The following is a 27,113-nucleotide window of genomic DNA, read 5'->3' on the forward strand; positions in this document are numbered from 1 at the left end:
TAATTAGGGATTGTTTGCTATCCCTGTGTTGCCTTATTTTAATGTCTTGTTTATATTTTTCTACAGATCTATTTAATGGATTAGTGTTAATTCCCTATTATAGAAACATAATCCACAAACTAGTTACAAGTATGACTTGTCTTCTCTTACATTAAGTGGTTTATGTGATAGCTGCCCATTTTATTCTGTTACAAGCTGATGTATGAGAGACTGTTAGACATATGGGAGGGCAGTGAAATTGGAAGTATTTACTTTCTAAAACCAATAGCTGATTTTTTTAATCCCAAATTGAAAATTCATTTTTTCCCCTCCCACTCAAACACCCTGCTAAATAAGCATTTGGTTCCATCTATCACTTTGTAAATTTTTCTTTGAAGTTTTCCTTTTTTCTGAGACTTCAGATATATTTAAAATGGCAATGCAAAACATGAAACTGTATTTTTACAGCAGTCAGTGTGTATAAGTTACACATTTTCTCCCCATATTAAGACAGTTTTATTATCAACTAGTGTTCTCAATACCAGAAGGGGAAAGTGAATTTCTTTGAATGTAAATACCTTGGCCTTGTATGTATAGATACTTGGATCCTTCCGTATGAAGATAGGATCTCTATCTGCTTTAGTGATCTGTTCTTTTCTTTGCCTTGAACTGCTTGTGTTCATTATATCCTTGTTCATGAGGGAATTTCTGTAACGCAGGAATGAAGAAAATTGACTTGGTTATAAACAGTTAATTTTTATGTCTCCCTAGTGGGGAAAGAAGGATGGTATATTTAAAGTTCTGACTGGTTGGATTACCATGTATATTTGGGATTCTATGTAAACTGGAGGGAGGTAAGAAGGTATTTATGTGTATGTGTAGATGTGTATATTTTATAAGAAAAACAGTTAAATAGTATTGTCTGACATGCTTTTCTTTTTCTTTTTAATATAGAATAATAGAATTGAATGGAGGACAGCCTCCTCTTACTTACAAGCGATTTCAGACCCTAATCAGTAGAATGGAACCCTTGGAGATGCCTGTGGAGGCTATTACTCCAGAAGTAATGAAAAAATGTACTACTCCAGTTTCTGATGACCACGATGAAAAATATGGTGTGCCATCACTTGAAGAGCTGGGTATGTTCTGAGATTGCTTTGACATTTTGAAACAAGTAAGATGTAATCTACCAGTAAAAGCACAATACTTGAAACAACAATTGAGGTCCTGCTAGTGGTTAATTGTTAACCTGATCCAATTATGGCTTACAAAAGGAACCAAAAAAGATAATCAACTCTATAAATTTTGGTTGTTTTCTGGTAAATGAGAGATCAGGTCAAACTATTCTAAATATTGTTTGGCTTTTTGTAATACAGCGTAGCTGATTTCCCAGGGTATCAAATAATCATTAAGCTACTAATTAATAGTCTTTGATACTTAATTTTGTATTAAATACACTTTGTATCTTTGTGCTTCAGGTCATTAATCTGTTGTTTAACAAACCAGTTTAAAAAAACACCCTCTTTTCTTGATATACCAAAAAAATTAGTAATAAGACAATTACTTTAGGAGGTTCTGGGGGGAAAAAAAAAGTCTTACATTTCTGTAAATGTGGTTTTAAGGAATCATATCAGCTATTGTCCTGTGAATCTCCTCATCTCTTTCCTGTTTCCCCACACATCCCAAAATACAAGCAAATGTGCTATGACCTCCAAATTGCTTACAAAAGGGTCTGGACAGATTTTGGTTAAGGTGTGGCTGCCCTGTCTAGTCCATTTGAACTCTCACAAGGGAGACCTTGGTTTTTAAAGCCTTTATAAGAAGAGATGATCTCACTATGCAGTGGTTAAACTATAGGCAGACGTGTTCTCCCATGCATCTGGTGAGGAATCTTGGGGCAGGTGGGAGGGTGTGGAAAAAATCTGATTACCTTCTTTTTATCTTTCTTTTGTGCTCAAGTACACATTTATCACCAAATTAACAATCTCTTATTTAAGTCAAGGTCAGTGATATCTAGGAATGTTCTGAAGATGGCACTCACACTTCTACCTTGGTGGAAAAGTTTTTAAACATTCTGTAAATTACAAAAGCAATTGCTGTTTCCTAGTAGTAATTTAAAAAAAGGAAAAAGTTATGGTTTTAGAAAATGATAGAGGAGTCATGCAAAAAAAATCTCCAAAAAACCAAAAAGAATTGGGACTGAAGTAGGGTATTCAGCATCTAAAATTGGTAATGTATATTAATATAAATGTAAAAGGAAAAACTTGAGTTTTGTGGCAAGTTAGAGGTATTGGATGTACTTCAAGAAGACTTGGTTGCGTACTGTTTTAAAATACACTTTTTCATGTGTCCAACTTAGGGTTTTTCTCAGTAGTAGAGATGCAGTAGTCAAGTATCAATATGCTATGATTTTATTGACTTACAGTATAAGCAAACAGGCAAGTTCCATGTTTCAATTTGTCTTTCAGGTTTTGACACAGATGGTCTGCCTTCTGCAGTGTGGCCAGGGGGAGAAACTGAAGCTCTCACACGATTAGAAAGACATTTAGAACGAAAGGTATGTTTCAGATCACTGCAAGTCTGACATATCTGGGAAACATAGTTACTCTCTGCTGTGAAATCTAAAGGAATTTGGGCATATTGTGTTAAAGAAAAATCCCACGAACTTGAACACAAGGCCTTAGTGATATAAATCAATAGTTTTTTTAAAGATTATCTTTGATATAAATTTTAGAGACAGTCTGTTTCGCTCTTCTGTACTAAAAAAATTAAATTTATTTTTGAAGTAATTTTTTTGAAACACACATTTTATAACTTTGAAGGGGAATTCCTCTGACAACTAATGTATTGCTAGTTGTCTAGGTTTCCAGTGTATTTAAAAGAAAAGCACAGATAGTTCTGAAAGACAGTCCATGCCTTCTGCATTGAGTTGAATTACCTTCTAGAGGTTCTGCTGATTAAAAAAGAGCACCTGTGTATTGTAGGTGACCTGACCATCTGTCCACTGTTTGGATTCAGTTACACACAGTGTGTGATTTCTCCCTTTCTAAGTTGCTATGTAGCCTCTAGTCTGATTTTGCTGTGTGCGTTTTGTTTTGTTTTTTTAAGGCTTGGGTAGCAAACTTTGAAAGACCACGAATGAATGCAAATTCCCTTCTGGCAAGCCCTACGGGGCTTAGTCCCTACCTCCGCTTTGGCTGCTTGTCCTGTCGGCTCTTTTATTTCAAGTTAACGGATCTGTACAAAAAGGTAGGGCTTCAGTGTAGTCAGATGCATATTGTTAGATGCCATGGTTTCCCCCTACTTCTCCTAATAAAATGTTTTTCTTTAATGATGATCTTCAGGTAAAAAAGAACAGCTCCCCTCCCCTCTCCCTCTATGGCCAGCTGTTATGGCGTGAATTTTTCTACACAGCGGCGACTAACAATCCACGGTTTGATAAAATGGAGGGGAATCCTATCTGTGTTCAAATTCCATGGGATAAGAATCCTGAGGCTTTGGCCAAATGGGCAGAAGGCAGGACAGGTTTTCCTTGGATTGATGCAATTATGACACAACTTCGTCAGGAAGGTTGGATTCACCATTTAGCCCGGCATGCTGTAGCATGCTTTTTGACTCGAGGTGACCTTTGGATTAGCTGGGAAGAAGGAATGAAGGTATTGTTTCTTATTCTTGAATTTCTTAAAATGCCTGTTAAAGTTTCAGATAGTCGTTCTAGAATTGTTACTGTGTGGTGTAAGTTGAATTTTAAACCTTAAATTGAGGGCAAAACAAAACTGATTCTGATAAACTAGGCAAGCTGAAATTGTACCTCTTGAATGTCCTCTTTTATTGGAATGTTAAGAGTGTTTCTTGCAATCAGAATAGGTCGGAAATTCTTTTAAATTTGAAAATTCTTCCTAAATCTTGACAAATAAACATGGGGAACAATTATAATTTAGGATTTTTTTTCCCAATCATTCTGTGTGTGAACAATTTCTGTTCATATCTTTCATCTGCTTCCCTGCAAAGGGGAAGTACTATGGAAATTAAAGAGAAGAAACTAAAAACTGAGAATGTCCTTTCAGCAATTTCTGTCACTTTGCCCAGTCTTAGAACTAAAGGCAACATGATTTGGCTGAAGGCTCAATGCAGTTAATTTTATGCAAGTATAAGATGGTGAAGTTCAAATCTAAGATGTCAGGTTTTTGAAGAAAAAAAAGGAATAATTTATTCTCATTAATTAAGCTTTTGAGTCAATTTTACATTTTTAGAAAGGTAGCAACTTTTTCTAAGCAATAATAATCTATGAAAAAATTAAGAATCACACAATTTTATTTTTGAAATCTAAAAAAAAATTAATTGCCATCAGGATTTTGACCTCATATTTCTATATGTATATAATCATAGGATATTTCCTTTCTTAACAAATCAGTTGTAAACAAACACCTTTCAATTTAAAAAAAAATTGGTTACTTCTGCAGTTCACAGAAGATGCACATACTTAGGTAACTCCCTATATTACAGGTAAATTTACTCTGTAAATTTACTCTGTAAATTACAGATACATGGCAGCTTGTTCTTACTTTTGCAGTAATTCAGATATATGAAGGCCCCAGACTTGTGCAGAGAAACGATGTTCAACTCAAGTTTCCATAGCTAGCAAAAGTTAAACTGGCCTTTCACGTGGTGTTACTTCCAAAGTCTTATTACATGGCAGCATCTAGTGGCACAGTTGTGTGCTAACACACTTCATGTCTAAAGATCTTGTTGCATTATGAGTCACTATCTATTTGAAATGGTTTTTGTGAAAGCATTTTAACATAAATCCTATTTTTTCAAAACAAACTTTTTTTCCCAAGTAGTTGCAGATATTTAGTAAAAGATACCTTTGTAACACTTACTCTGTGTACTGTGGAATGAATGCTTTATTGAGTCTGTTGGAGAGAGAGATCATTGTTTAGTCGTATTACCTTATTTAGACCTTGTATAGGAATAATATTAGTTAAATTTGGGTGGTAGTACTAAGATGTTGAGGTTTTTAGTGCCTTAGTATGAAGAAACATGGTTGCTCTTGAACATCTGGAAATTATGTAAGTTTGAAAGGAAAATCAGAACTTGCAAAAAATATATATTAAATAAGTATCTGTTCTTAAACTACTTCTAGATGCACTCTTTTCATAAAAGGTCCTTGAGCATTATCCTTCACAGAATGAGGCTTTGGTTTATTTTTTGTCAACCTGCAGTGCTAGTGATCTGACTGAGCAGATAAGCTTCCTTTCGTACAAGTTGGTACTGTCTGTGTTGAAGAGAGAAATAGCAATCAGTGCTGGAAGCTTGAATGTTTCACAGTTACTGAGCTCAGATTTAAAGTAAAACCCTCATAAATCTTCACCTTTCTCATGTTTAGTTGTTTTTTGTGTTTTGTTGTTGTTGTTTTTTTTTAATATAAGGGTAGCAAACTAGAATTAAAGTGTTTGGAAGATTTTTATTTTTTTTCTGGTTTTCAGACCAGAATTCATTGTCTGTCATACCATCCTTCAATGTTCTTGGTGGTTCATAATGCCTCCAGGAATTTGAGTGTGTTCTCAAAACTGTGACTTGCTAGATTAACTATTGGGCTTCAAGAACACAACTTCTGCATGTTTGTGCTGCCCTGAAACTCTTGAATTCTACTCTTGGGATCCCTCACATAGTGAAAAATGCTGTGCAAGTTGAGGTATTCAGATCAGCAATTTGAGTTCAAAATGTACTTTCTATGTTCCCTGTTTTCTGGAAGTTTGCGAAGCTTACTCAACTCTGATGTGATGAAGCAATTCTTCTGAAAACAGCAGATGCTACTTGGAAGCCATGAGGCTCCAGCCACCCTTTGGGGATTCATTTTTCAAGGATGTGTTTATGTAAGAATGTGTAGCCTCCTGAGATGTTTGCAAGTTTGTTTACAGGATAAGAGCCTGGTTTTGAGTATTTTCTTTTGTTCTTGAGTTTGGCATTAAGGCATTTGCAATTCCATACTGAGCATTCTGTGAATGCTGCCAGGTAAGAAAGAGCTTAAAGCAGAAACTCAGGAACTAATCTTGAAAAGGTAGGTGTCTTGAAGGTGTACCATGCGCAGACTAACTTGTTGCACTGATTTCTTAAGGTCTTTGAAGAGCTGTTACTTGATGCAGATTGGAGTGTGAATGCTGGAAGCTGGATGTGGCTGTCCTGTAGTTCCTTCTTTCAGCAGTTTTTTCACTGCTACTGCCCAGTGGGTTTTGGCAGAAGAACTGACCCAAATGGGGATTATATCAGGTAACTCACAATCCAGAAATAGCAATGATTGATTCATGAGTTGCTTATACTGTCAAGCAGCTTTATACTTAACATGACCTTTTTACCTTTTTTTTAAAGACGTTATTTGCCGGTACTTAGAGGTTTCCCTGCAAAATATATCTATGATCCTTGGAATGCCCCAGAGAGCATCCAGAAGGCTGCAAAATGTATTATAGGAGTTAATTATCCCAAACCAATGGTAAATCATGCAGAGGCAAGCCGTCTGAATATTGAGAGGATGAAACAGATCTACCAGCAGCTTTCACGATACAGAGGACTGGGTATGGTTATAGGTTATTTGCTTTATTGTTGTGGTTTGAAAGCAAAACGAATGAGAGGCTCCAAGTCACAGATATAATTTAATAAGAAGAATGTTAAAAAGGTAAAAGTAAAATAAAAGAAATGCAATAACACGAAGGATCACTGACAGAGTCAGAATACAACCTGAGCAGGATGGTGGAAGCAGTCCAAGTGAGGTGCTCTTCCTGAAGCAGTGATCCTGTAGAAAGGTCTGGCAACCCTGCTCCTCTGGGAATCCAGTGGATAAGTGCCCTTGCACTGTCCCACATACCAGCTTATATCCAGGTGAGAATGCTTGGCTCCTCCCCCTGGGCAGAGCATCTCACAATAGCATGAGAAGTGTGAAATGGGTCCTTGATGGCCCATTAACAGAGATAACCCCTGGAGGGAGTTACCTGTGACTCATGGGCCATTAGCAGAAGACACCCCAAAAGTCATTAGCAGAAGACACCCCAAAGGTGTTAATGGGCCATTAGCAGAAGACATTCCAAAGGACATTAGCAGAAGAGGCAGGGGGCTTGGGAAAACACTAGCCCACCTGGTTTCAATAGTTCATGAAGATGGTGATAGAATAAATACTTTGTGTACATCCTACACTGCAACCCAGGACATTTATTTAAAACTTCTCTCACCTTCTAGCAACAAATTAGAGTCTCATAGCAGTAAGAGTTAGGTCTAAGCTCAGAGTGGTGACCAGGGTTCGTATCCAAGTAAATACATAACTGAGAAATGAAAGAGTTTGAGGGGAGTGCCTCTCCAAATATTGCCTAGATTTTTTTTTTTCTATGGGTCTTTGGAAGTGCTTTTGTTAAATGGGGCCTTTTGTGCATTCTGATAAACTCTTGTACAGTTAAGTTTTAGTACCAGTGATTAGAAATCTAATATGATTCATAACTTCACTGATACTGTATTTGCATATGCAAATGCTGTTGCAGAATTAGGCACCAATCCAATCCCTGGTAGATTCTTCCCCTTTGCTCTGAGAGGTAAACCAGGTGAATTGTACTGCTCAGGAAGGTATGAGCAGTCAGTATGTTCAGATACTGGGTATTAAATCAGCAGATATTGCACTTAAACCCAACATATTGAACATGTGTAACTAAGGATTATTGGAAAAGTTATGCAGAATATGATGTAGAAAAATGTAAGTTAAGTAAATGAACTAAAATGGTTTGGCAAGAAACAGAAGCAGGCAATACAGAGATGTGTTTTCCTGTCATAAAAGTAAACCACTCAAGGTGAGGGTGGAGAATTGGCTGTCACAAGGAAAACAGAATGCTGCACTTGATTTTTTTTTTCTTTTTTTTTTTTTTTTCTTTTCTTTTTTTTTTTTTTTCTTGCTATCTTTCTTTATATATTTTGTTTTGTTTTTTAGGTCTTCTTGCAACCGTGCCTTCTAATCCAAATGGAAACGGAAATGGTGGCCTAATGGGCTATTCACCAGGAGAAAGCATTTCGGGTTGTGGTAGTACAGGAGGTCAGTCAAATTCTTTCAATACATAGAATTATTGTGGCTGAACTACATGAACTTCTTTTATAATGCCCTTGCCATTTTGTATTATAAGAACTGCCTTCATAAGACAATTTTGAGAGCAAGTCACAAATATTTTTGAATTTATCACTGTTCAATAGTATTTGTATATAGACATCATTAAATTATTTTTAATCTCAAATATGCAAATATTTTTCACCTGTGTTTTTCCCCCTCCAAGAATTACTTATTACAAACAATTTTATTTCAAAAGCATTTGAATATGATTTTCTCCTAGAAGTGTATAAGCATCCATATATTTATAATAAGGAATGACTTGTGAACTTTCAAGTGAGAATTATTAACTTGTAAAGTTTTCTAGTGCTGGCATTAGATTGCTTACTGGAATTTATTTCTACTAAGAAAAAATAAGAACAGTATTAAGATTGTATTAACCCATGGTGTATCTTAAATACTATATACAGCTTAGACTCTTCAATGTAAAAGTATACAGCAGAACTGGAAATCTACTGGCTTTATATTCCTCATAGGCTTTAGTCAAGGTTAGAAGCAGATGGTGGAGGAAGATGGACCTTATTTTTCTTAGCCAGTACAGCTCTTCTAAAGACTTAAAATACAAACTCCTTAAAGCTGGGTGCTTGAGCTTTTATTTCTTAAAACTTTAGGACGTGTATAAGACAAGAAGCGTTTATTTTTAAAAAATTAACATTAAGCACACTCTTTTCTCTTCAAAATGCATTCAGGTGTACGTGTACTTATATTGTTCACATCAGAAATGTATTCCTTTTGTAGGAAGTTCAGTAAATTTGGAAAGACAAAACCTATTAGAGCTTTGGACCTGTAATGAGATGGTTTCAAAAAAATGAAGTTTAAAAGCCACAATAAAAAGCCTATCTCTTGAAGAGGGTGGGGTAAATTCCCCATATTTTAAATCCCAGAACTGGAGTTGTACCTTCTGTTATGTTTAAGTCGTCTTCCTGCTCTCCAGGAGCTCAGCTGGGGACTGGTGATGGTCATTCTGTTGTTCAGTCATGTGCCCTGGGAGACTCTCATACAGGAACAAGTGGAATTCAGCAGCAAGGTATTGTGGCAGTGCCTGTCTATAGAGGATCTCCAAATCCTTGCAACTATGGAAAACCAGACAGAACATCAAAATAGCATTGATAGATTTTGGGTGACAGCAGCTGTGTACAACATGAACTGACCTTGTTTCTGTTCTTGAAACATAGAAATTATTTCTTAGAATGAACTTGCTTGTCATGTCATTTTTATCTCTAAAGTGCTCATCTAGAACAGTATTTGTATGTTGTGAGTGGGAGGGATCAAAAGTGTGACTAAACAAAAATCAATAAACATTATCCTAGGCTACTTTAAAAGAAGCTGAAAACCAGAAGTTCACTGTATGTATTGGCTAGCAAAATTTGTATATCTTTTCCCTGATTGCACTACCACTCTTTCCTTATATAATTCATTTACACAGTTTTGTGTGGATAGTCTATTATTGTGGAAGCAGATATTTGTTACTTTATCTACACCCAGCCTTAAGCTGTGGTTTGTGATAAATCCAAGTTGCAATGAAATTTAACCCAACTGTTTGTTTCTTTGCAGTCTTAACAGAGGTGGTGTGTTTACTGATCAGGAAAGGCTGTAATCTGTGTTTTGTTTAAGCACCCAGAACTTAACCGGAACACCGTGCCTGTTCAGAACAAGAAACCTTGTAACTGTTTCTGCTGATTGCACTATTCATGCAGAACACTTAGTTTCAAGGTTGCCAGTAGATAGTTTACATGAATCAGAAGAAAGTTCTCATTTTTCTTTGAAGTTAGTTGCTTTTTTTTGTTTTTGCGCAACTAAGTTATGCCAGGGATTCATTCATTAGTGTTGCTATAACAAAATAATAAAAAAGATAAGGAGACTTGGCAGAAGTAATGTTACAATTTATAACAACTTAGTGTTTGGCTATACAAGCATTCTGCTTGTTGCAAATATAATGCATAAGTATGTAGGTACTAAATGTTGTTCACTCTGCAGATATAAGTGCATATATGTTTAATTGCTGTAGACTACCATGAGGCTTCTTTTTCTTTTGCATAAGAACTCTTCTGCATTCAGGATAGTTTCTGGCAGTATTTTTCTTGATTATGGAAAATAAATCAATTTGCTCCTTTTTGTTGTCATAAAGAACATAATTTTACACTTGCTTGAAGCTCTAAATTGTACGTAGTATAATAAATATCTACTGTATCTGAACAGGTTACTGTCAAGCAAGTAGTATCTTACACTATGCTCATGGAGACAATCAGCAATCACACTTATTGCAAGCAGGTAATTTAAACATTAAAAAAAAAAACCAAAACCAAAAAACCCAAACACTTTTCTTGGATATATAAGGGTGCAGTAGAGTCTTAATGTAAACACTGATTTTAAATTATCAGGAAGAACGGCCCTTGGTACTGGCATTAGTGCAGGGAAACGCCCAAATCCAGAAGAAGAAACTCAGAGCGTTGGACCAAAAGTCCAGCGACAGAGCACAAATTAAACTGGTAAGATCTGAGGCACTTTAAAGTTATCAAAGTTCTGTATGAATTTTGTGTCTGTAATAACTTTCATGTCACTGCAATGCGAAGGATCCTAAACTATTGCTGTTAATATTTTTTTTCTGGGGACTACAGACAGAATGAAATCCTAGCTCTCTCTAAGAGTTTTTGAAGTATGAGGTAGGAAGTAGTTGCAAAAACAGAGCCAGACTGAAGATTATCAGACACAGATGCAGGTGTTAACGAAAGGAAGATGGGTAAACTGTGGTTTTAATACAAAGTTCCTTAAGTAGCTTCAGTTACTCTCTGCTCCCACATCTCATCTTAAGTTGTGCCAGTAGCATTGTTTGTGTGAATGTATGGTGACCTGACTCAGGAGACTAAGACAACTTAAAGGGAAGAGCCCACAGCCTAGATTAGTTTAGATATATAAGTGGACTAAGCAGAACATGTTTCAGAGAGATATTGCCAAAAACCTGCAAAATGCTGATGTGGTTCTTGAGTGTGAAGATGTAGGGACAAATAAGATTTGAAGATGTGAGCCTTTGTCATTGTTCTGTAATTGAAGCAGGTTACTCAGACTGCCCAAGTTTGTTAAGCTGTGGTGAAAAAGACTTGAATTTGGAGAAGGTGTTGTAGATGGATACACACAAACAGGTGTGAAAATGTGGAGAGAGAAGCAGAAAACTGGAGAAGGAGTTTTTTATGTGTAAAATTATCAGCATAGAGAAGATATAAGTTGATTGTGGTTTTTGGATAAAGTTTGGAACAGGATAGAGGAAAGAGAAGGCCAAAATTGTTATACCACTTCCCCCAGTAAGCTTGATTTGAGAGGAACAAGGAAGATAAGATGTCCTGAAAAGAATTAAGACTAAATTAAATTCAAGAGTAATTACTGAGGAGGAAAGCCAAATAACAGAGGACTGTCTGAAATAAGAGGGGACAGGATTTCAGGGCTGGGAGTGCGGCTGCAAAGGTTAAGGGTGGTGAGATGTTTTAAAAAAAGGAAGTGGAGCATTGGTCATTATGAAGTTCAAAGAATAAGAATAGCACAACAATTGAGATAACAGCACATGGAGAGACACTGTTGAACTGGAAAACAGGGATTCCGTATAACAAGTGTAGTTCATCATCTCTAGAGATTAAAAAGGGAAATTCAGTCTACTTCATTTGGTTTTGACAGCAAGATCTAATTTTGCTTGTTATACAGTGGCAGCACTTTGTCAAAAGTTACTGCAGTGCATTAGGAGCAATTGTCATACTGATTTGATTCCATGCAGAACCACAGCATTGTTTCCATAATGCTGTCAATTGAGGAAGTGAGCTCAGACCTTAGTGAGTGATCCATCTGCTATTTTCTCACATATTGGAAGCCCTGTAAACTGCTTCTGTGTTCTCAAACTGATTTCTGTTATTTGGATGGGCCTGAGTGGAACATAATTCCAAGAGAGTCTGTGTTTCAGTAGCTGTCTAATCCTTAGTATGTGTAGATTCATTCAGCATCCATGTTTTGTATTGCAGAATTCCTTAGGTGATCGTGTCTGTGTAGAAGAAGTACCTGCAGAGCGAACGTCTGGTTCCTGTCTAAGCTCTTTTTCAATTGAGAGACAGGTTGGAGGGGTTTTTAGTTTGGCAGAGAAGATGATTTTGTTAGGGGTGTTCAAATCATGCTGCAAAAGCATTATAGTCAATACAAACATCAGCAAGATCATACTCAAAAATACTGCTGGCAAAAGGTTGTGCACTTCTGAATAGCACTGAAGTACAGAGGCTTTTGTTGAGTTTCTCGTATTTTATTTCCTTCTCCTTTTAGCCTCTAAGGTGAGAAATAAGAATTCAGAGTATTTGGGTGAATACAGATTGGGACAGGGCTTCCTGCATTGAGAAGGGGGGAAACAATACTGGTCCCTTAAATGACTTCTATCTTCAAAGACTCACATCAAACTGCTTAAGATTTTTTTTTTTTCTTGCAGCTTGATTGGAAGAGAAGTTTGCCACTCAAAGAACACATGGGACAAAATTCCTACAACTCTTTATTGGAACTAAAGTGTTGTGAGAGTTCATGTTCTAAAATTACATACTTTTTCATAAATCATTTTCACTTGTTCTCAGTTGTTGTAAACAAGTCCAACTTTTGGGATGCATTATTTCTAACTGGCATTTCTATGGTTTTTAACTTTTTAATGACTCTTTCACAAAGGGCAAATTGAGTTTTGTATATAAAGTATTTGGTGAAGAATTTGCTAACTTATTGTAAATATAAATATTCATGATTAGTGATAGACCCATCAATATATTTTTGATAATCTTTCATGTATATGGTCATAGGAAAAGCTATAAGAGCTGTTCTGAAAAACAGATGAAAATAGAAAGTTTGGAAATTTTTAAATTGTTATTATTTTTAGATTCCGTATTTGAGCTCTGTATGATCAACTTCATATTTTCATAATGTAAGTGCTTAGGACTGTGTTTAATCAAATGCAGTAGAATTGTAACCATAGTTAATCACATCTGTATATAAAACACATGCCAATTTTAGTCGAATTGTAAGATTTTCATGTCCAGTCCTTGTATTTCTCAGTTGCCTTGTTCAGTAATGACATACCTTGTTAATAAAAGGAAATTGTATATATAGATACATATGTTTGTCTTTTGTGTACTCTATTGCTCCTGCTTAAATTTCCAAACAGAACTGTTTCAGGAAACAAGAGAAATACTCTTTAGATTGAATCTGGAAGTCACAAACAATGAACTGTATTACCTTTTACTTCCAATTTTCATAACACTGAAGCAAAACAATATTCAAATTATCCAGTCCTTTTTCCTGAAACTGCATGTATGTGTTCTTACCATTAACTGTTTTTCACTGATGTATTTATTGTTTCTTGACAATCTAGGTGTTTGGGTTAGTTTCTTTCCCTGCTATAATTACAGTTTGCTTGATTGCTGCAAAGTCTTTCCTGAAATGCATTTAATTTGCTGCTTTTTGAGGATGTTGATTTCAGACTTGCTTGAATGCTCCAGTCAATACTGTCTCAAATGTTTAGAGAAGTTGGATGTGTTTTCTCAGACCATTAAGATCTCTGAAGAAGCAGTATGAAGCTGCATATGATGAGGTTAGTTTCCTACTTGAATGGGTGCCTAAATTAAAATCCTAGAATATCCTGAGTTGGAAGGGAACCAGAAGAGTCACCAAATCCAACTTTGGCCCTGCACAGCACCATCCCCAAGAATCTCAGGCACCCTGTACCTGAGAGCCTTGTCCAAACACTTCTTGAACTCTTGCCAGGCTTGGTGCTTTGACCACTTCTCTGAGGAGACTATTCCAGTGCCCAACCCTCCTCTGGTGAAGAACCTTTTCTAGATAGCCAACCTAAACCTCTCCTGACACTTCAGGCCAGTCTCACAGGTTCTGTCACTGGTCACCACAAAGAAGAGATCAGTGCCTGTCCCTCCTCTTCCCCTCATGAGGAAGTTGCAGGCTGCAAGAAGGTCTCCTCTCAGTCTCCTCCAGGCTGAACAGACCAAGTGCCCTCAGCTTCTCCTCATACAGCTTTCCCTCAAGGCCCCTCACCATCCTTGCTGCCCTCCTTTGGGCTGAGAGCTTTAGATCCTTCTTACATTGGCACCCAGAACTGCCCCAGAACAGCACTGGAGGTGAGGCTGCCCCAGTGCAGAGCAGAGGGGACAATCCCCTCCCTTGCCTGGGTGATGCTGTGCCTGATGTCCCCCAGGACATGGGTGGCCCTCCTGGCTGCCAGGGCACTGCTGACTCATGTTCAATATGACATTGACCAGGACCCTCAGATCCCTTTCCACGGCACTGCTCTCCAGCATCCTATTTCTCAGTCTGTTCATACATCCAGGGTTGCCCCATCCCGGGTGCAGAATCCAGCATTTGTCTTTGTTAAGCTTCATGTGGTTGAAAATAATTAATAAAGTGAGAGGAGTTAATTTTCTTGTTCTTAGTATTACATTGGTGACTTCTAGATGGGGCACATTTGTGTGTTGGTTTAAAATTAAGATTAGATTTTTGGGTTAACAACATATGCAGCAGAGCTCTTGTGGCAGAATAAATTACCATGGGTACTAGATTTTAGATTATAGTTGTTAATGTAAATATCTCTGCACTGATTTGTATACAATGGCAAAGTCAAAAGCACTACTAAGAAAATAGAGACATGACTTCTGTCTTGAGGTAGAGAATGTTTGAAATTTATAAAAAAACTCAATGGTGAGAATAAAGAAGCAGAGGCTAAGTATTTTCCACAGATAAGTCCAAATAAAATGGAAGGGTTCCCTAGGGACATACATAATAAGGGGAATAAACAATCTTTTTTGAATTTAAGTAGTCTGAAAATAGAAAACAAAATAGGCCTAGAGTGCCTGAAGATACATTACTCTGTCAAGATAATGCTGAATTTTTCTGCTAACCTTATATTAAAAAAGCCATACCATCTAAATTAAATATGCCACCTAGATTTTCTGAATGATTAGGCTATGAAATTCCGACAGGGAAACTTCATCAAGGTAATAAGATCTGCTTAAATAATTACCTTCCCCCAACTAGTCTGGAAGTTCAGTAGATGAAAGAAGAAATTTCCCAAAGAGTTTATTTTTATAGTAAGTTACTTCCCCCCTTCTTAAGTGCTGAAAGAAGTACTCCTTGGTGTAGGCAAATCCTTGGATTTGCAAAGGAAAACCTGTGGAGATGCTGTTCCACTTGTGTGCTGGGTTGAAGGAGTTCTGGTGTCAGGACTGTGGTGGAAGAAACAGTCTGTGATCAGTTTAGTGCAAGAGAGGGGAGAAGTTGCTTTCAGCATAGCAATAGCCTCATAAAAGCCCTTCGCCTCCTCTTCTTCCCCTTCAACCTACTAAGTGCTGTGCCCACAAAAATAAATAAAAAATGAAGGCTTTGTTTGCATATTAAAAAAATGACTAAAACCATTGGGCTTTTCTCGCCACACTCCCACTACCCCCTTGTGCTTTTTCAAGGAGTTGGACATGTACTATAAATCCAGTATGAAATAAGGGCCTGGATAGTGTTGCTTATTAGAGCTCTCCTCCAGAAATGGAGCTTAAAATAGTCCTCAAAAAAGTTCTGTTCCTAGGAGATTTAGCTGTCCCTTCACTGGGCTGGTAGGAGATGGGGAGAGGACAGTTTGCAGACTTGTGGTTTTTGGAAACAAAAAAAAAAAAATATACTCTGGAAGCATGCAAGAACAACTTTAGGGAATATTTTGGATTTAAAAAAGAAAAAAAAAAAAGTTTTTAAGTGTTTTCAAGCATTTGGAACCTTAACGTTTGCCGAGGAATTTTGTATGACCCACCTTATGCTGGTGCTACCTGCTTACAGAGGTTTTTGAAAGGAGGTGAACAAAAGGAGTTAGAACACAAACCCCTTGGGGTTCCTGGTGTGCGTTTGTGCCGGCGCTGGCCGGGGCAGAGTTAATTTTTCATTTTTCGGAGTGCCTGGCGCGGAGCTGTGTCGGATTCGTGCCGGAAGCGCGGGTTTGTGGCGGCTGAGCGGCGCTGGGCCTGCAAGGGGGCGCTGTGAGCTCGGCATTCGGCAGGAGCGAAACCAGCTCCTCGTCGTCCCAAATATTCTGGTCACAAAGTACTCCGGAGAAGGGAAAATACGTGGGAATTATAGGATGGCTGCATAATAGCTACTCTCTGCTTCCCGGTCAGAAACCAAACCTCTTCTGCTACTCTGAAAGTTGCTTTTCAGGAACACTGCCGTGTGTGCTTGCCTGCACAGACACACATACTCTTTTTCAAGTGCACTTTGCCTAGAGATTGTTTCCAAAAGCCAGTTTTTAAGTATTGTCAAGATTTTTACCTATTTTAAATATTTACTGGACTGTTGCTGGCCCCGGGGAGCCTTTTTGGACCAGAGCATGGAGCCAGGACACCTGAGATCCAGGTTCCTGTCTCTGCTCTAGCAGAGCTACGCAACAGACTGAGGTAAAGCTCTCCCCACACCCAAAGCCTTCCTGCAGAGGCTCTTCCTGGCAGCCGTGTTGTTCTGCATTAGATTAGGTTAGATTAGATTAGATTAAGCAGGCTGCAAAGAGAGTCTCTTTTCTCTTCTTTGCACTCCTTATTTCCAATAGAAAAGTGTTTGGGCAAGAATTCCTGCCCATTAAGGACTAAGCAAATGAAATTCTCACACTTCACTCACTACCTCCGCTTTCAACTGGAATGCTTATTGCAATTTTTTTCCCCAGAAATTTAAAGTTGCAAAAGTGGTGAAAATTTCTGGGTAAAGGGGAAACTTGCATTGATCCGAAAAGCACAGTGAAATTTAAAGCAAACATTGAGAAATAATTTTAATGATTTCAAGGGATTTAAGCTCCTGCTTTTGAATAGTGTGCACCACAAATGCAAAATTAACTCAATATTAAACTAAAGAATGCAAATGGAGTTGATTTCAATATTTTTACAAAATTGCCTGCAGAACAGAAAGACAGAAGAGGCACAAAAGAAATGGAAAAGAGACCCAAAAGGAGATTCTTTCTTTGGGATGTTGATGGTTTGCTTGCTTGCAAGAGGTCTTAGTGGAAATTCCAAAATCCAAAACTCTTAATGAAAAACTGCAAATTGTGAAAGTGCAGCCAATGTGCAGGATTCTATCCAAGATCTGTGGTAAGTGGAAGCTTGTGCACCTCATGCAAGGTAAATTATACTTTTCTCTGCTTTTCTTACCCTTGCTAATTACACAAAACACAAGACGATAATCTTACTAACTATGATTATTCGGACTGGGAGTAACCAATATGCACATTATTTAATAATAAGAGCAATTTATAAGCAGCAATTGCAGAGAGGGAGAATTTTCTTCAGGTCTGTTTGATTTTCTAGCGCTTTGTACCATGTGGTCATCACAAGGTCTTTAATTATCTGGACCGTACTTTTTTCTCAAGTGCCTTTTACCCTGACCAAGCTAGGAATACTTTTAAGCAAAGTCATCTTTACCTGATAGTAATATAAACATATCCCTGTTCAGAGGATTGGCTTGCACCAACAAACATAAATGATACTGCATTCAGACTTCAGAGTGGCTGCTACACATGCAAGAACAGGGGATTTCAAGAAAGCTCGGCAAATGGATGGAAGGAAAATGATGGAAGTAGGGAAGGAGTTTTGCAGAAGCCTTAGGGAAGGAAGAGAGAAAATTAAAGGGATGGTGCAAGGAAAGTTGCCAGCTGAAGGAAAGAAGAAAAAACCTGAGAAATGGAAGTCCATTGGTAGATAAGGGTTTATGGCTACATTTAGCATCCATTATGTCTTGGCTAACTGGATAATTGTTCTGTTATAACAGAAGTCTTTTTTTTTAAGAGGGTGAAGAAGGGGAGGAAATAATCCTTGTGGGTATTTTAGGTGCTACACAGTGTTACCAATTTCTGAAGTACTTGCATTGCATAGGGTTTGGTTTCAAGTGCTTATGGATTTCAATGAATTTGGTCCCAGTTCTACTGCCAGCCCCTCCAGGAAAGGAGAGTTCTGAAGTAGCACACTGGGCATTTCTCCCTGCTGTAGGGCAGCTCTCCTGGGTGCTTCAGCATCCCTCTTGTGCACTCAGCAGAGCTTGCCTGGGACTTAAGGGACTGTCTTGCCTCATGCAAAATGTTTGCATATGTGTCTTTTTTTGTAATTAGAGCAGGCAGGCCTTGATTTTATTTGTGACCTCAAATGCTACTAATTACAGCACTTATTTGTTAGATTATACTCTTTTTCTGACCCAGAGATGAGGCAACTGAGAGGCATTTTAAAAACTTTTATTCCATTTTCAGTCTCATGTGGAGGGTGAGACAATACAGATGTTACAATTTATGCCATCACAATCAAAAGCCAACTATTTCTTACTTACAATACATTATAAGTGTTTCTTGGCCTATCAGCTTTTGCCACACAATGCCGTTAATGCCTTAAAGCCAATCATCTAAAATCACCCCTCATGGGTCCTAATACAATGCACCTTTCATAGTTCTATTTCTCCAAAGTATCTAGTCTTATTTGCAAGGCCATCCTTTGAAACTTGTTTCTAGTTCCATTTCTCTCTCAACTATATCTGTCCTATTCCATGGCATTTCTAAATCAGCATTTCATATCTCAAGGTTTGCATACAGAAACATATTACGTGAGCCTTCTGTCAGGCTTTGAGAATTCTCTACAAATCCATTTCCCACACTTACTGATGAGGGGTCCCCTCCTCTGCTGTGGCTCCTGTTGCTAGACTTCTGCCTGAGAAGCTGGAGCTCACCAGAGGCTTTTTCTCCATGTGTGTTGAGGGTGAAAAAGCTGGAATTTTAGATGCTTGTAGAGGCTGTAGTGTTGTGTGGTTTTGGCAGAGTTCGATCTAAATACATAATGCAGCTGTGCTCCTGGGTAGCAAGGGAAGCACTGAAGTGGCTGTGCAACAAAAGCCACTTGCAGGGCAGAAATACCTTGTAGTTGCTCAGAGTAATTCAGCTTCCAAGAATGGTTCTTAATTCTCCCTACGGTTCTTCTCCCTGCCCCGCTGTGGCCCAGGTCACCATAGACAGAATTAAGAACCATTCCTTAGTTTCTAGTAGCTGCCTGGTCTTGAGTAAACAGCAGCTTGCTGGGAGACATCTTCCATTAACAGGGTTTTTAGTGGGCTCCAGACAAGATTTAGAAGCCTGTAAATTGTCCCACTTTGGAAAGCATTGGTTTAATCCTCTGGTTTAATGCCAAAAGTGTAACATAAACATGTAAAAAACCCAAATCAACTCACAACTGGTAATGGCAAAATCATCTTAGTGCAAATTTGAAGGTACTATCTGAAATATTTATTACAGTTTTATGCTCCATGCCATAAAATATCACCCAAAGTAATGAAGCCTAGGTAGAAGAAAAATTATTGAAATATAACCTTTATGAATGTGTAGCATTTGTACCACGTGACCCTTTGTCATGCACTTACAGGCCTAATCAAACCTGTGTTTGTGGATGCAGATAAAGAATAATGCAATTTGAAACCCCTGAAAACAGCACTGCTTGATGAGCTCTCATTTAATTCACAGTTTACAGACACCAAAAAAAATCCTGGGCTGGTTCTCAGGCTACATGAGTATGTCCCATGGAATTGGTGGGCTGGGGGAATGTGCACTGGTGAAAGAAGTCACTCTCCTCTTACTGCTGTTGTTAATATATGTGGAAAATCCTGATAGAAATAGAGCCACAGGAGATGGGACTACGCCAACTTTCAAATTTGAATACCTGACCTCAGGATCTAAATCAGATTTAGATGTTTCTAAATAATTGATGGCAGCCAAATGTAGTCAGAGTCTCAGTTTTGAGCTGTTTCTCATCTGAAACTGATAGGCACGTAGCCTCTTTCACACAGATGCCATGGGTATGTATCTCCTGCCCAAATTCAATCTAATACTCTTTACATGGGCCTCTGCTCACACAGTGCCACTAACAATCTCCCCAAGATAGCAATAAAATTCACAGACTTTTCTGTGAAGTCTGTCCCAGGTTTTTGTCTTCCTCCCCATAATGTGAGCAGAGCCTGGAGTCTCTCCTCTGGCTGCCCTAGCAAATGCTCCAAGTTTAGACACAGTTCTCTGTAGGCAGAGCCAAGCCTCAATCTGTAGCCAGTTTGCATTGTTTGGTGGATGCTGTTATGAGTTAGTGTGATTTATGTTTTACTATCGCTCCTGCAAGAGCTGGCATCATTGTATGGAGCATATTTACAATGAAAGATATTCCTGTGGTTTCACTGAGGTGGTGGTGGATTCCATTCCCCATGTAACTATTTTTATCAGATGATCTGGGGTGAGTTTCTGTCTCTACAGGTATGATGAGATGATGTATTTTAATGCTGTAAATATTATGATCCTTAAGTTTCTTTCAGCATCCAGTGCGTGAAAAAGGAAACCTAGGCCCACCCTACCCAAGGAAATCTTTCCAGTATGCAAGAGCACTCATTTTCAAGCCAATCTCTTCTCCCAGGACAGTATAAATGAATGAGTGCTTTTTTCTCCGATGCTAACTGCAGTCTGATGGTTGTGGTGTCTCCACTGGATGCTGGAGGCAGGCAGGGGTGGGATCTCTTCCTGCTGGAATCCCTACCATGCTGTCTTATGAGGAGAACTTGCTGGCAGAATTTCCCTCCAATCTCCCTCTATAATTTTAATCTGTAGTTCTTGTGCCCATCTACACACAGCAGACTAGACTGCTTCTAATTAAGAAGATAATTTCAAAATATCTCTTGAACCCTTGACCTTCAGAATTCCCTCAGATGACATGCCTCTGATCTAGGAAGGGCTCCCTTATGGGTTGCCACTCATCATGCAAAAATAGGTAGGGTGTAATTTGCAAATATTTATAAAGTTGTGTTCTGGGTAATTGAAACTACTGTTAATTGCTCATGATTTCAATCCAGACAGCTGTTTTGTTTTTCTGCACTGCTCCCACAGGAGAAGTTGCCTTTGTCCCTGCCTCAAACCCCCAAAGGCCTGATGGTTTGCATAGCATATTGTCTCTTTCCAGTGTTCTCAGTGAAACTTAATTGAGTAGTAAAGGCAACCACAGCTTGTTCCAGGCATTGAGATGGAGGAGAGATGATATGTAAAGCTTTTTGGCTTTGAAAGTTTGGGAATGCTGCACTGGGAGCTCCGTGAACATGAAGAGGAGAGGATGCAGAGCTGTCTGCTGGGTTCTGAGCAAAGTGGTAGACCTTGTTAGGAGGGTAGATATTATAAAGCCTCTTAAATGGTAATCTGAAGTTAGTAAGAATCCACCTTTGACTCAAACTAACTCTCTGAAGGTCAGGATGGATATTCTTCACTGCTGCAGAGCACATTTCACCAGAAAATTATGCATGAGTAGATAGATCCCACTGGACAGCTAGCAAGCAGGAATGACATGGAAAGGGAATAACGGGAAAGTTAATACTTTTCCTGAGAGACATGTAAGAGAGAGTATTGGGGGCAACAATAAATCAGTAAGGTAATCAAAGACCAGGTAATTACAAGAATGTTGCGAACAACTTAAACACAGCAAAGAACAAAAAGACAGAAGAAATCTTCTCTATACACACACATATACGAGTGTGTTTATGTATGGCCTTGTATATAAAAGGAATAGAGGAACAGTAAGAGCAGCAGTGCTCTTGAAAGAAAAGATTGATGAGCTATATATTGCTGTGGAATTAATGTCGCATTACAGATAGCAAATGAAAAATGGTCTCTGAAAATGGGAAAAAAATTAGAAGGAACTAAACTAAAATCCAGTCAGCAAGAAAGTCAAAGCACCTTCATATAAGTGGAGAAACTACTCCAGCTGCATCTGTGGAACCACGGCACCCAGTAGTGACCTCCTCCATCTCCGTGACCCTCTCAGAGATAGCAGCCTCTCCCACACAGCTGAGGCTTGGGCCCAGGAGGAATGTCTGAACTGGGCTGCAACACAGGTGAATATGGGCTGTGGCATTCAGCATGCAGGGTCTAGAAGCCTAGAAACCACAGAGTGGTTGCTTCTATTGCTTTGCAGGGGTTTCACTCCCAGACCTTTGTTGTATCTCAGGATAGGCAGGATGCAGCTGGAGGCAGTGTGTGATGGAATCTTCCAAAGGGTAGTCAGTCATGCCTGAATGATGTGATGGCTTCTTTATGTCAGGACATCATTTTGCAAGCAGGGTGAACCAGGAGGGCTCTATCTCCCCACTTCACACCAGGGCTTTACCAGCCCTGCCTGGTCAAGCAAGCCTGGCAGCTCCCAGCCCTCAGCTGTGTCTGGGGAAACAGGGAATATAATTAGGGCATGAAGAATAATTCAATCCAAGCAAAACCTAAGTAGTCTACAGCAGGAGCCAGCAGTGTGGTACCTTTTGGTCAATTCATGAATGAAGGAATGTGCATATGCCAGACCCTAAGTTCCTGCAGCAAGAGGAGATGCCCAGTGCTTTGAGCTTTTGGTTATACACTCATGGCCGCACAAACTTCAGTGCATCGTGGTGCCTTAGGCACATGCTGAGTGTGACATACACTATCTAAGTTACTTTTGTTTCTAAGAACTGCTCATTTTGAGATGCATTTAGGGGAAAAACCATGGGTTAAACCAAAAAATAAGGGCTATCCCAGAAGTAGGGTTATGTCTAAAGGAAGCTGGGAAAAAACAGACAGATCAATGTTGATAAGTTTTAATTGTAACACACAGGAAAAAAAATGGAATGAAAATGCTTTAGATAGAAAAAGACTTTATTTTGATAATTCTTACTAATATTCACCCTATGGCTGTTTATATTTGATATATTATATGGGGTGAAATGTCCTAATTTAATTTTTTAAAAGTGGGTTCATGCACATGAATTGTACCATGCACCTTTTTTTTTAATTAAAAAAAGTGTTTTGTAGCTAGTGGTTGTATTAATTAGGGAAAGATGGTGGGAGTCAGGGCAAGAGGCAAATATGTCCATCTGCTATGTATGAAAATCATTGTGTTGTCCATTCCTCATTTATTGCCATCTCTCTGTCTTTAATGGCCAGAGCTAATGACTGCACAACTACAGAAAATACCAAGGAGACAGTACACCCAGTAAAAACCTCCAGCCAAACTGAAACTCCCCATAAGATCTCCATTAATTAAAATCTCCACATATGGGTTCCCTTAATTGTAGGAAATGGAATACAATCCCTATAATTTACTCTCCACTCAAAGGCTTTTTATTCCCCTCAGCATCTGGAAGGAGTAGCAGTGATTGTTTGGCACCTCGTTGCTGGAGGTCATGGCTGACTCTCCAGCATGCCCCACTGTCCAGGGCCCCCACCAAAACCAGTCTCATCTCTTCTCCCAGACTCCTCCACAACCCACCATGCTGCACTGAGAGGTTTCTGCCTTTGTACAGGTCATAACACCAGTATCCACTAGCACAATGCCTATTTCTCCTCACCTTGGGGGGAAATGTTAGTTCTTCTCTAAAGTATTTTCTATCCTGGAGGGCTAGAGGGTGAGTAACTTCTGTGCTGCAGCACAGGGAGAAATGTCAAGATGTGGAGAAAGTGGTATTTAGGGATAGCCAAAGAGAGCTTGCTGTTCCCCTTGGAGCAGTAGGTGATCTTGGGGAAGCCTTGCCTTATGATAAGTTTGTGGAGCATGTCTATGTGGTACCAGCAGTACATAAGAAATGTCAGCCAATCCTGAGAATTTCTGCATCTGTTTCCTGAGCTTATTGTTTCTTCCAGCACAGCTCTGTGTTGCATTTTCTCTCTGCTCTGCAATTAAAAGACTTTGTCCAAATTTTCAGATCTCTGTCCTGGTTACCTCTTTCTCCTCTTCCATCCCACTATCCTCTAATTATCACCCTCCTTTGCACACTCTATGTCCTATAATCATCTCAGTCTTCTTACTCAGAGAGTTGTTTCCCCTCCGTTAGCTGATCCACTATCCAGCACTGAATCCCATCTACTGTTCTGCCTTTCTTCTGCCATCTCATTGAGTCAGTGTGCCAAAGCAGGGCACAAAATACCTTCTCCTTGTGGCAGCTTTAAAACTATGGGTCTTGTTTATCTCTTTTCCTTTCTGCCGCAGTGTGAGGCTCTGTGGAACAGTGAAGAAAACTTCCCAAGAGGTGTAAAGTGGTGCCAGGCAAACTGAAAATTATATGATGCTCTGGCTTCAGGCTGCCCAGCATCCCATGTCTTCTGGGACATCTTGTGTGTACTGCTGGTGGTAATACAAACCAATGCATTGGGCATGGAGAGGCCCTGGTCCCTAAGGAACAGTAAGTACTACCAGGAGCAGCTGCTGCAGAGAGCACTTGCCCACATGCCTTAGCTAAGAGTTGAAGAATCATCATTGGTGTTAAATATACTTGTGCTCTGCCATAGGGTGAACCACACATGTGGAAGAAGTGGTGGTACATGGCATGTGGTAGTTTTCAGCACCAAAGAAATGTATTTCTGGCCATGTACCAACTCACCTGAGAAAATGAGCCACTTCTAGGGAAAGCCAGGGGATACCATCTGGGTAGAGGTAACATGGTAGGAGAGTTCCAGAGGACCTGTGGTCCTAGAAGTAAAGCAAATACTTGGGGTCACTCTGCAGATTTCCGCCCTTCCTATATCACTGTGGAACTTGGAGGATTTACAGCTCTCCTGAATACAGGGCAGTTCTTTAGAGCTCCTTTCTGCCTGCTATGACTAGCGTGAGTTCTGGTGTCTTGTCTTGGAGGAGCTTCCACACAGATCCTTGTCCTTGGGGCTCCCTGGTGTGTCAAAGCTGTTCTCATAGGAGTGTGGGACCAGCTGCAAAGCTGATGTGCATGGTGTCTGCAAAGGCTTCCCCAGGAAGTTGCAGCTCCTGCACAGGAGTATGAAGTGCAGAGGGCTGCCTTTCGCCCTGCCAGAACTACCCTGATAAAGGCCTCTGCTGGAAGTTCAGAGCACATCTAGCTCATTACTGTCATGGACAAACAATCCAAGAGAAGACATGGTCATGCATTAACCTGAGGAAAGTGATGTGAGATGACCTAGTGTCTTGCTCGTGGACTTGACTAGGGAAATGTATGTCATACATGGGCTTTCCAGGCCAGCCCTGACCAGGAACAGCACATTCCAAAGGGAAGAATATGTACACAGAAGAGAGGCAATATGAAAGAAAGCCATCAGATTTCCCTTTTTGCTACTCAGTCTTTATTTTACTGCAGTATGTGAGTACCCACACTGTACAAATCACTGGACACTTGTGTGCAGAAGGCATTTCCATGTTATGCAGCACAACACTCTATAAGGCAGAGGTTTTACTGCTGCTCCCCATGCAAGAAAGCCAGTCACTAAAATATAATGGTTTAATGCTCATATGGCTTTGTTTTGGTCTGCAGCAGCTTTGTCAAAGTTTTCAATCCACAGCACTTAGGGGTTTTCCTGATATTTGGGCTGACTTAGTTTAGGCACCCAAGTCTGCTTTTAATCAGTGTTTTATAAAACAGAGGTTTTTTTCTTGGGAAATAAGTCAAGTGTTGGTATCACTGGAGTCGAATGCTCGCTTGAGATGAGCTGTCAGCTGCTGTGAAACTAGAGTCTGCTGACTACTCTGCAGACAGTGTCAGGCATTAAAGAATTACACAGTTTTTCTCTTTGTAGACAAGCCAGACATCCTTCAAACTGCAAAGGTTCACCTTCAGGATGGGCAGCACTTTTCTGAATTGAAGCAGGATTCCTACACTTGTGCTCATGTAAGGCGCTAACCTGCATCTCAGGGGCCTTTGTCCAGTTTTCTACATTTAGATATTCAAGAGCAATCCACTTCACATAAAATTTTCAAAAATTATTGAGTCCTCAGATTATATCCTCAAAAATTACATAGCTACTGTAAAAAGCTTTCACTACAAGTCAATTTTGAAAATGGGACATACCTGACAAAATAAGAAAAAGGTAACCGTATTTATGCCTTGTAAAGCCATAGGACATCATGCACTGCTGTCATACAGGGCCCCAAGTTGTCCCTTTGTCACACTCATTGAAGACGGTGTGCCACCCCTTTTGCTCTTGTGCACAATATTTACTTTCTACTGTATTCTCATCTCATATCTCTGGGAGGCTCTACCTGGTCCTTCTCTTTGAGAGCCCATAGGAAGAGCAGTCCATTGCCTCTGAATGCAATGTCTTTAACAGAATGAGTTCATTCACCTGGCAGAGGGGTTTGTAGAAAAGTGCAGAACAGCATGTGGGGTGCAGCACGACAGGTGCACTATTTTACTAGAGACAAATCTAAGTATGTGTTTAGGGGCACTGCTGGGTTCCTGCTGTAACCCCTCAGTCACCAACAGACATGCAGCTAGATAATTTACCACCAGTCTTAATTGTACATAATATAGGATAAACAAGACAAAAAAATCCCTTGGTTTTTGCTCGCTAGCACCGAGCTGGCTGTAAGCTGAGTGCTACATTACTTCCTGCAGTCTGCAGGAGCCCAAGAGCGCCACAGCCTCCTCTACCCTGCATTGAGCCAGAAGTGGTGTACATTGAACCAGAAGTGGGATAGAGGCACAGGTTACCTGTCTCCAGAGGGCAAGCCCTGCTGTCACTGGACAGCCTGTTCTCTGAAAGGCTTGAGCTGCTCAAAGGGCAGACTTGCTTCTCAGTGACTTCTACAGTCCTTCTGCACATGCTTAAAATTGGGCATGTGGCATGAGAGGACTTTTTCTTCATTCACTGCTTGCAAGAAGACGGATTTGAATTTTTTAAATCCTTCTCCATCTACCAAGAGTATTTAAATCTGCAGGGATATACCCAGCAAGTGATTTTTCTTTCTAGAGTTCACCTAACTGTTTCAAGAGACTGCTTCATGAAAATTGCTATCTCAGTGAATGTAGCTTGTAAACCTTTCTGATGACCTAATTAATTTTGCTAAAGTCTCTTTGGTAGAAGCATTTCCTACATAAAAGCAAGGTACCCACTGTCACTGAATGAATTTTTAAATGCCTCTGGGTTTGGTGGTTTTGTGGTTTTTTTTTTTTTTTTTTTTTTTTTTTTTTT

The 27,113-nt window shown here is 39.3% G+C and overlaps 1 protein-coding gene and 1 long non-coding RNA gene across 3 annotated transcripts in view; one reads left to right on the forward strand and one right to left on the reverse strand.

The window, feature by feature from the left end:
* CRY1 (cryptochrome circadian regulator 1) overlaps positions 1-13,238 on the forward strand; it is a 40,014-nt gene extending 26,776 nt beyond the window's left edge. The window contains exons 4-14 of one of the 2 annotated variants that reach the window (XM_083859563.1): positions 934-1,118; positions 2,448-2,536; positions 3,088-3,228; positions 3,324-3,635; positions 6,101-6,252; positions 6,352-6,554; positions 7,949-8,050; positions 9,054-9,146; positions 10,319-10,390; positions 10,501-10,608; positions 12,576-13,238. In XM_083859563.1, coding sequence (XP_083715689.1) covers positions 934-1,118; positions 2,448-2,536; positions 3,088-3,228; positions 3,324-3,635; positions 6,101-6,252; positions 6,352-6,554; positions 7,949-8,050; positions 9,054-9,146; positions 10,319-10,390; positions 10,501-10,604 — 1,453 coding nt within the window. In that variant the 3' untranslated portion in view covers positions 10,605-10,608; positions 12,576-13,238. The remainder of the gene's footprint in view (positions 1-933; positions 1,119-2,447; positions 2,537-3,087; positions 3,229-3,323; positions 3,636-6,100; positions 6,253-6,351; positions 6,555-7,948; positions 8,051-9,053; positions 9,147-10,318; positions 10,391-10,500; positions 10,609-12,575) is intronic. The other variant, XM_083859564.1, reaches the window with a different exon arrangement.
* Positions 1-27,113, reverse strand: part of LOC310908484 — a 311,975-nt gene that overhangs the window by 269,956 nt on the left and 14,906 nt on the right. The gene's annotated exons all lie outside the window — the stretch shown is intronic.

This window comes from Zosterops lateralis (genome assembly GCF_965231275.1).
Source record: "Zosterops lateralis genome assembly, chromosome: 4".
Classification (NCBI taxonomy): domain Eukaryota; kingdom Metazoa; phylum Chordata; class Aves; order Passeriformes; family Zosteropidae; genus Zosterops; species Zosterops lateralis.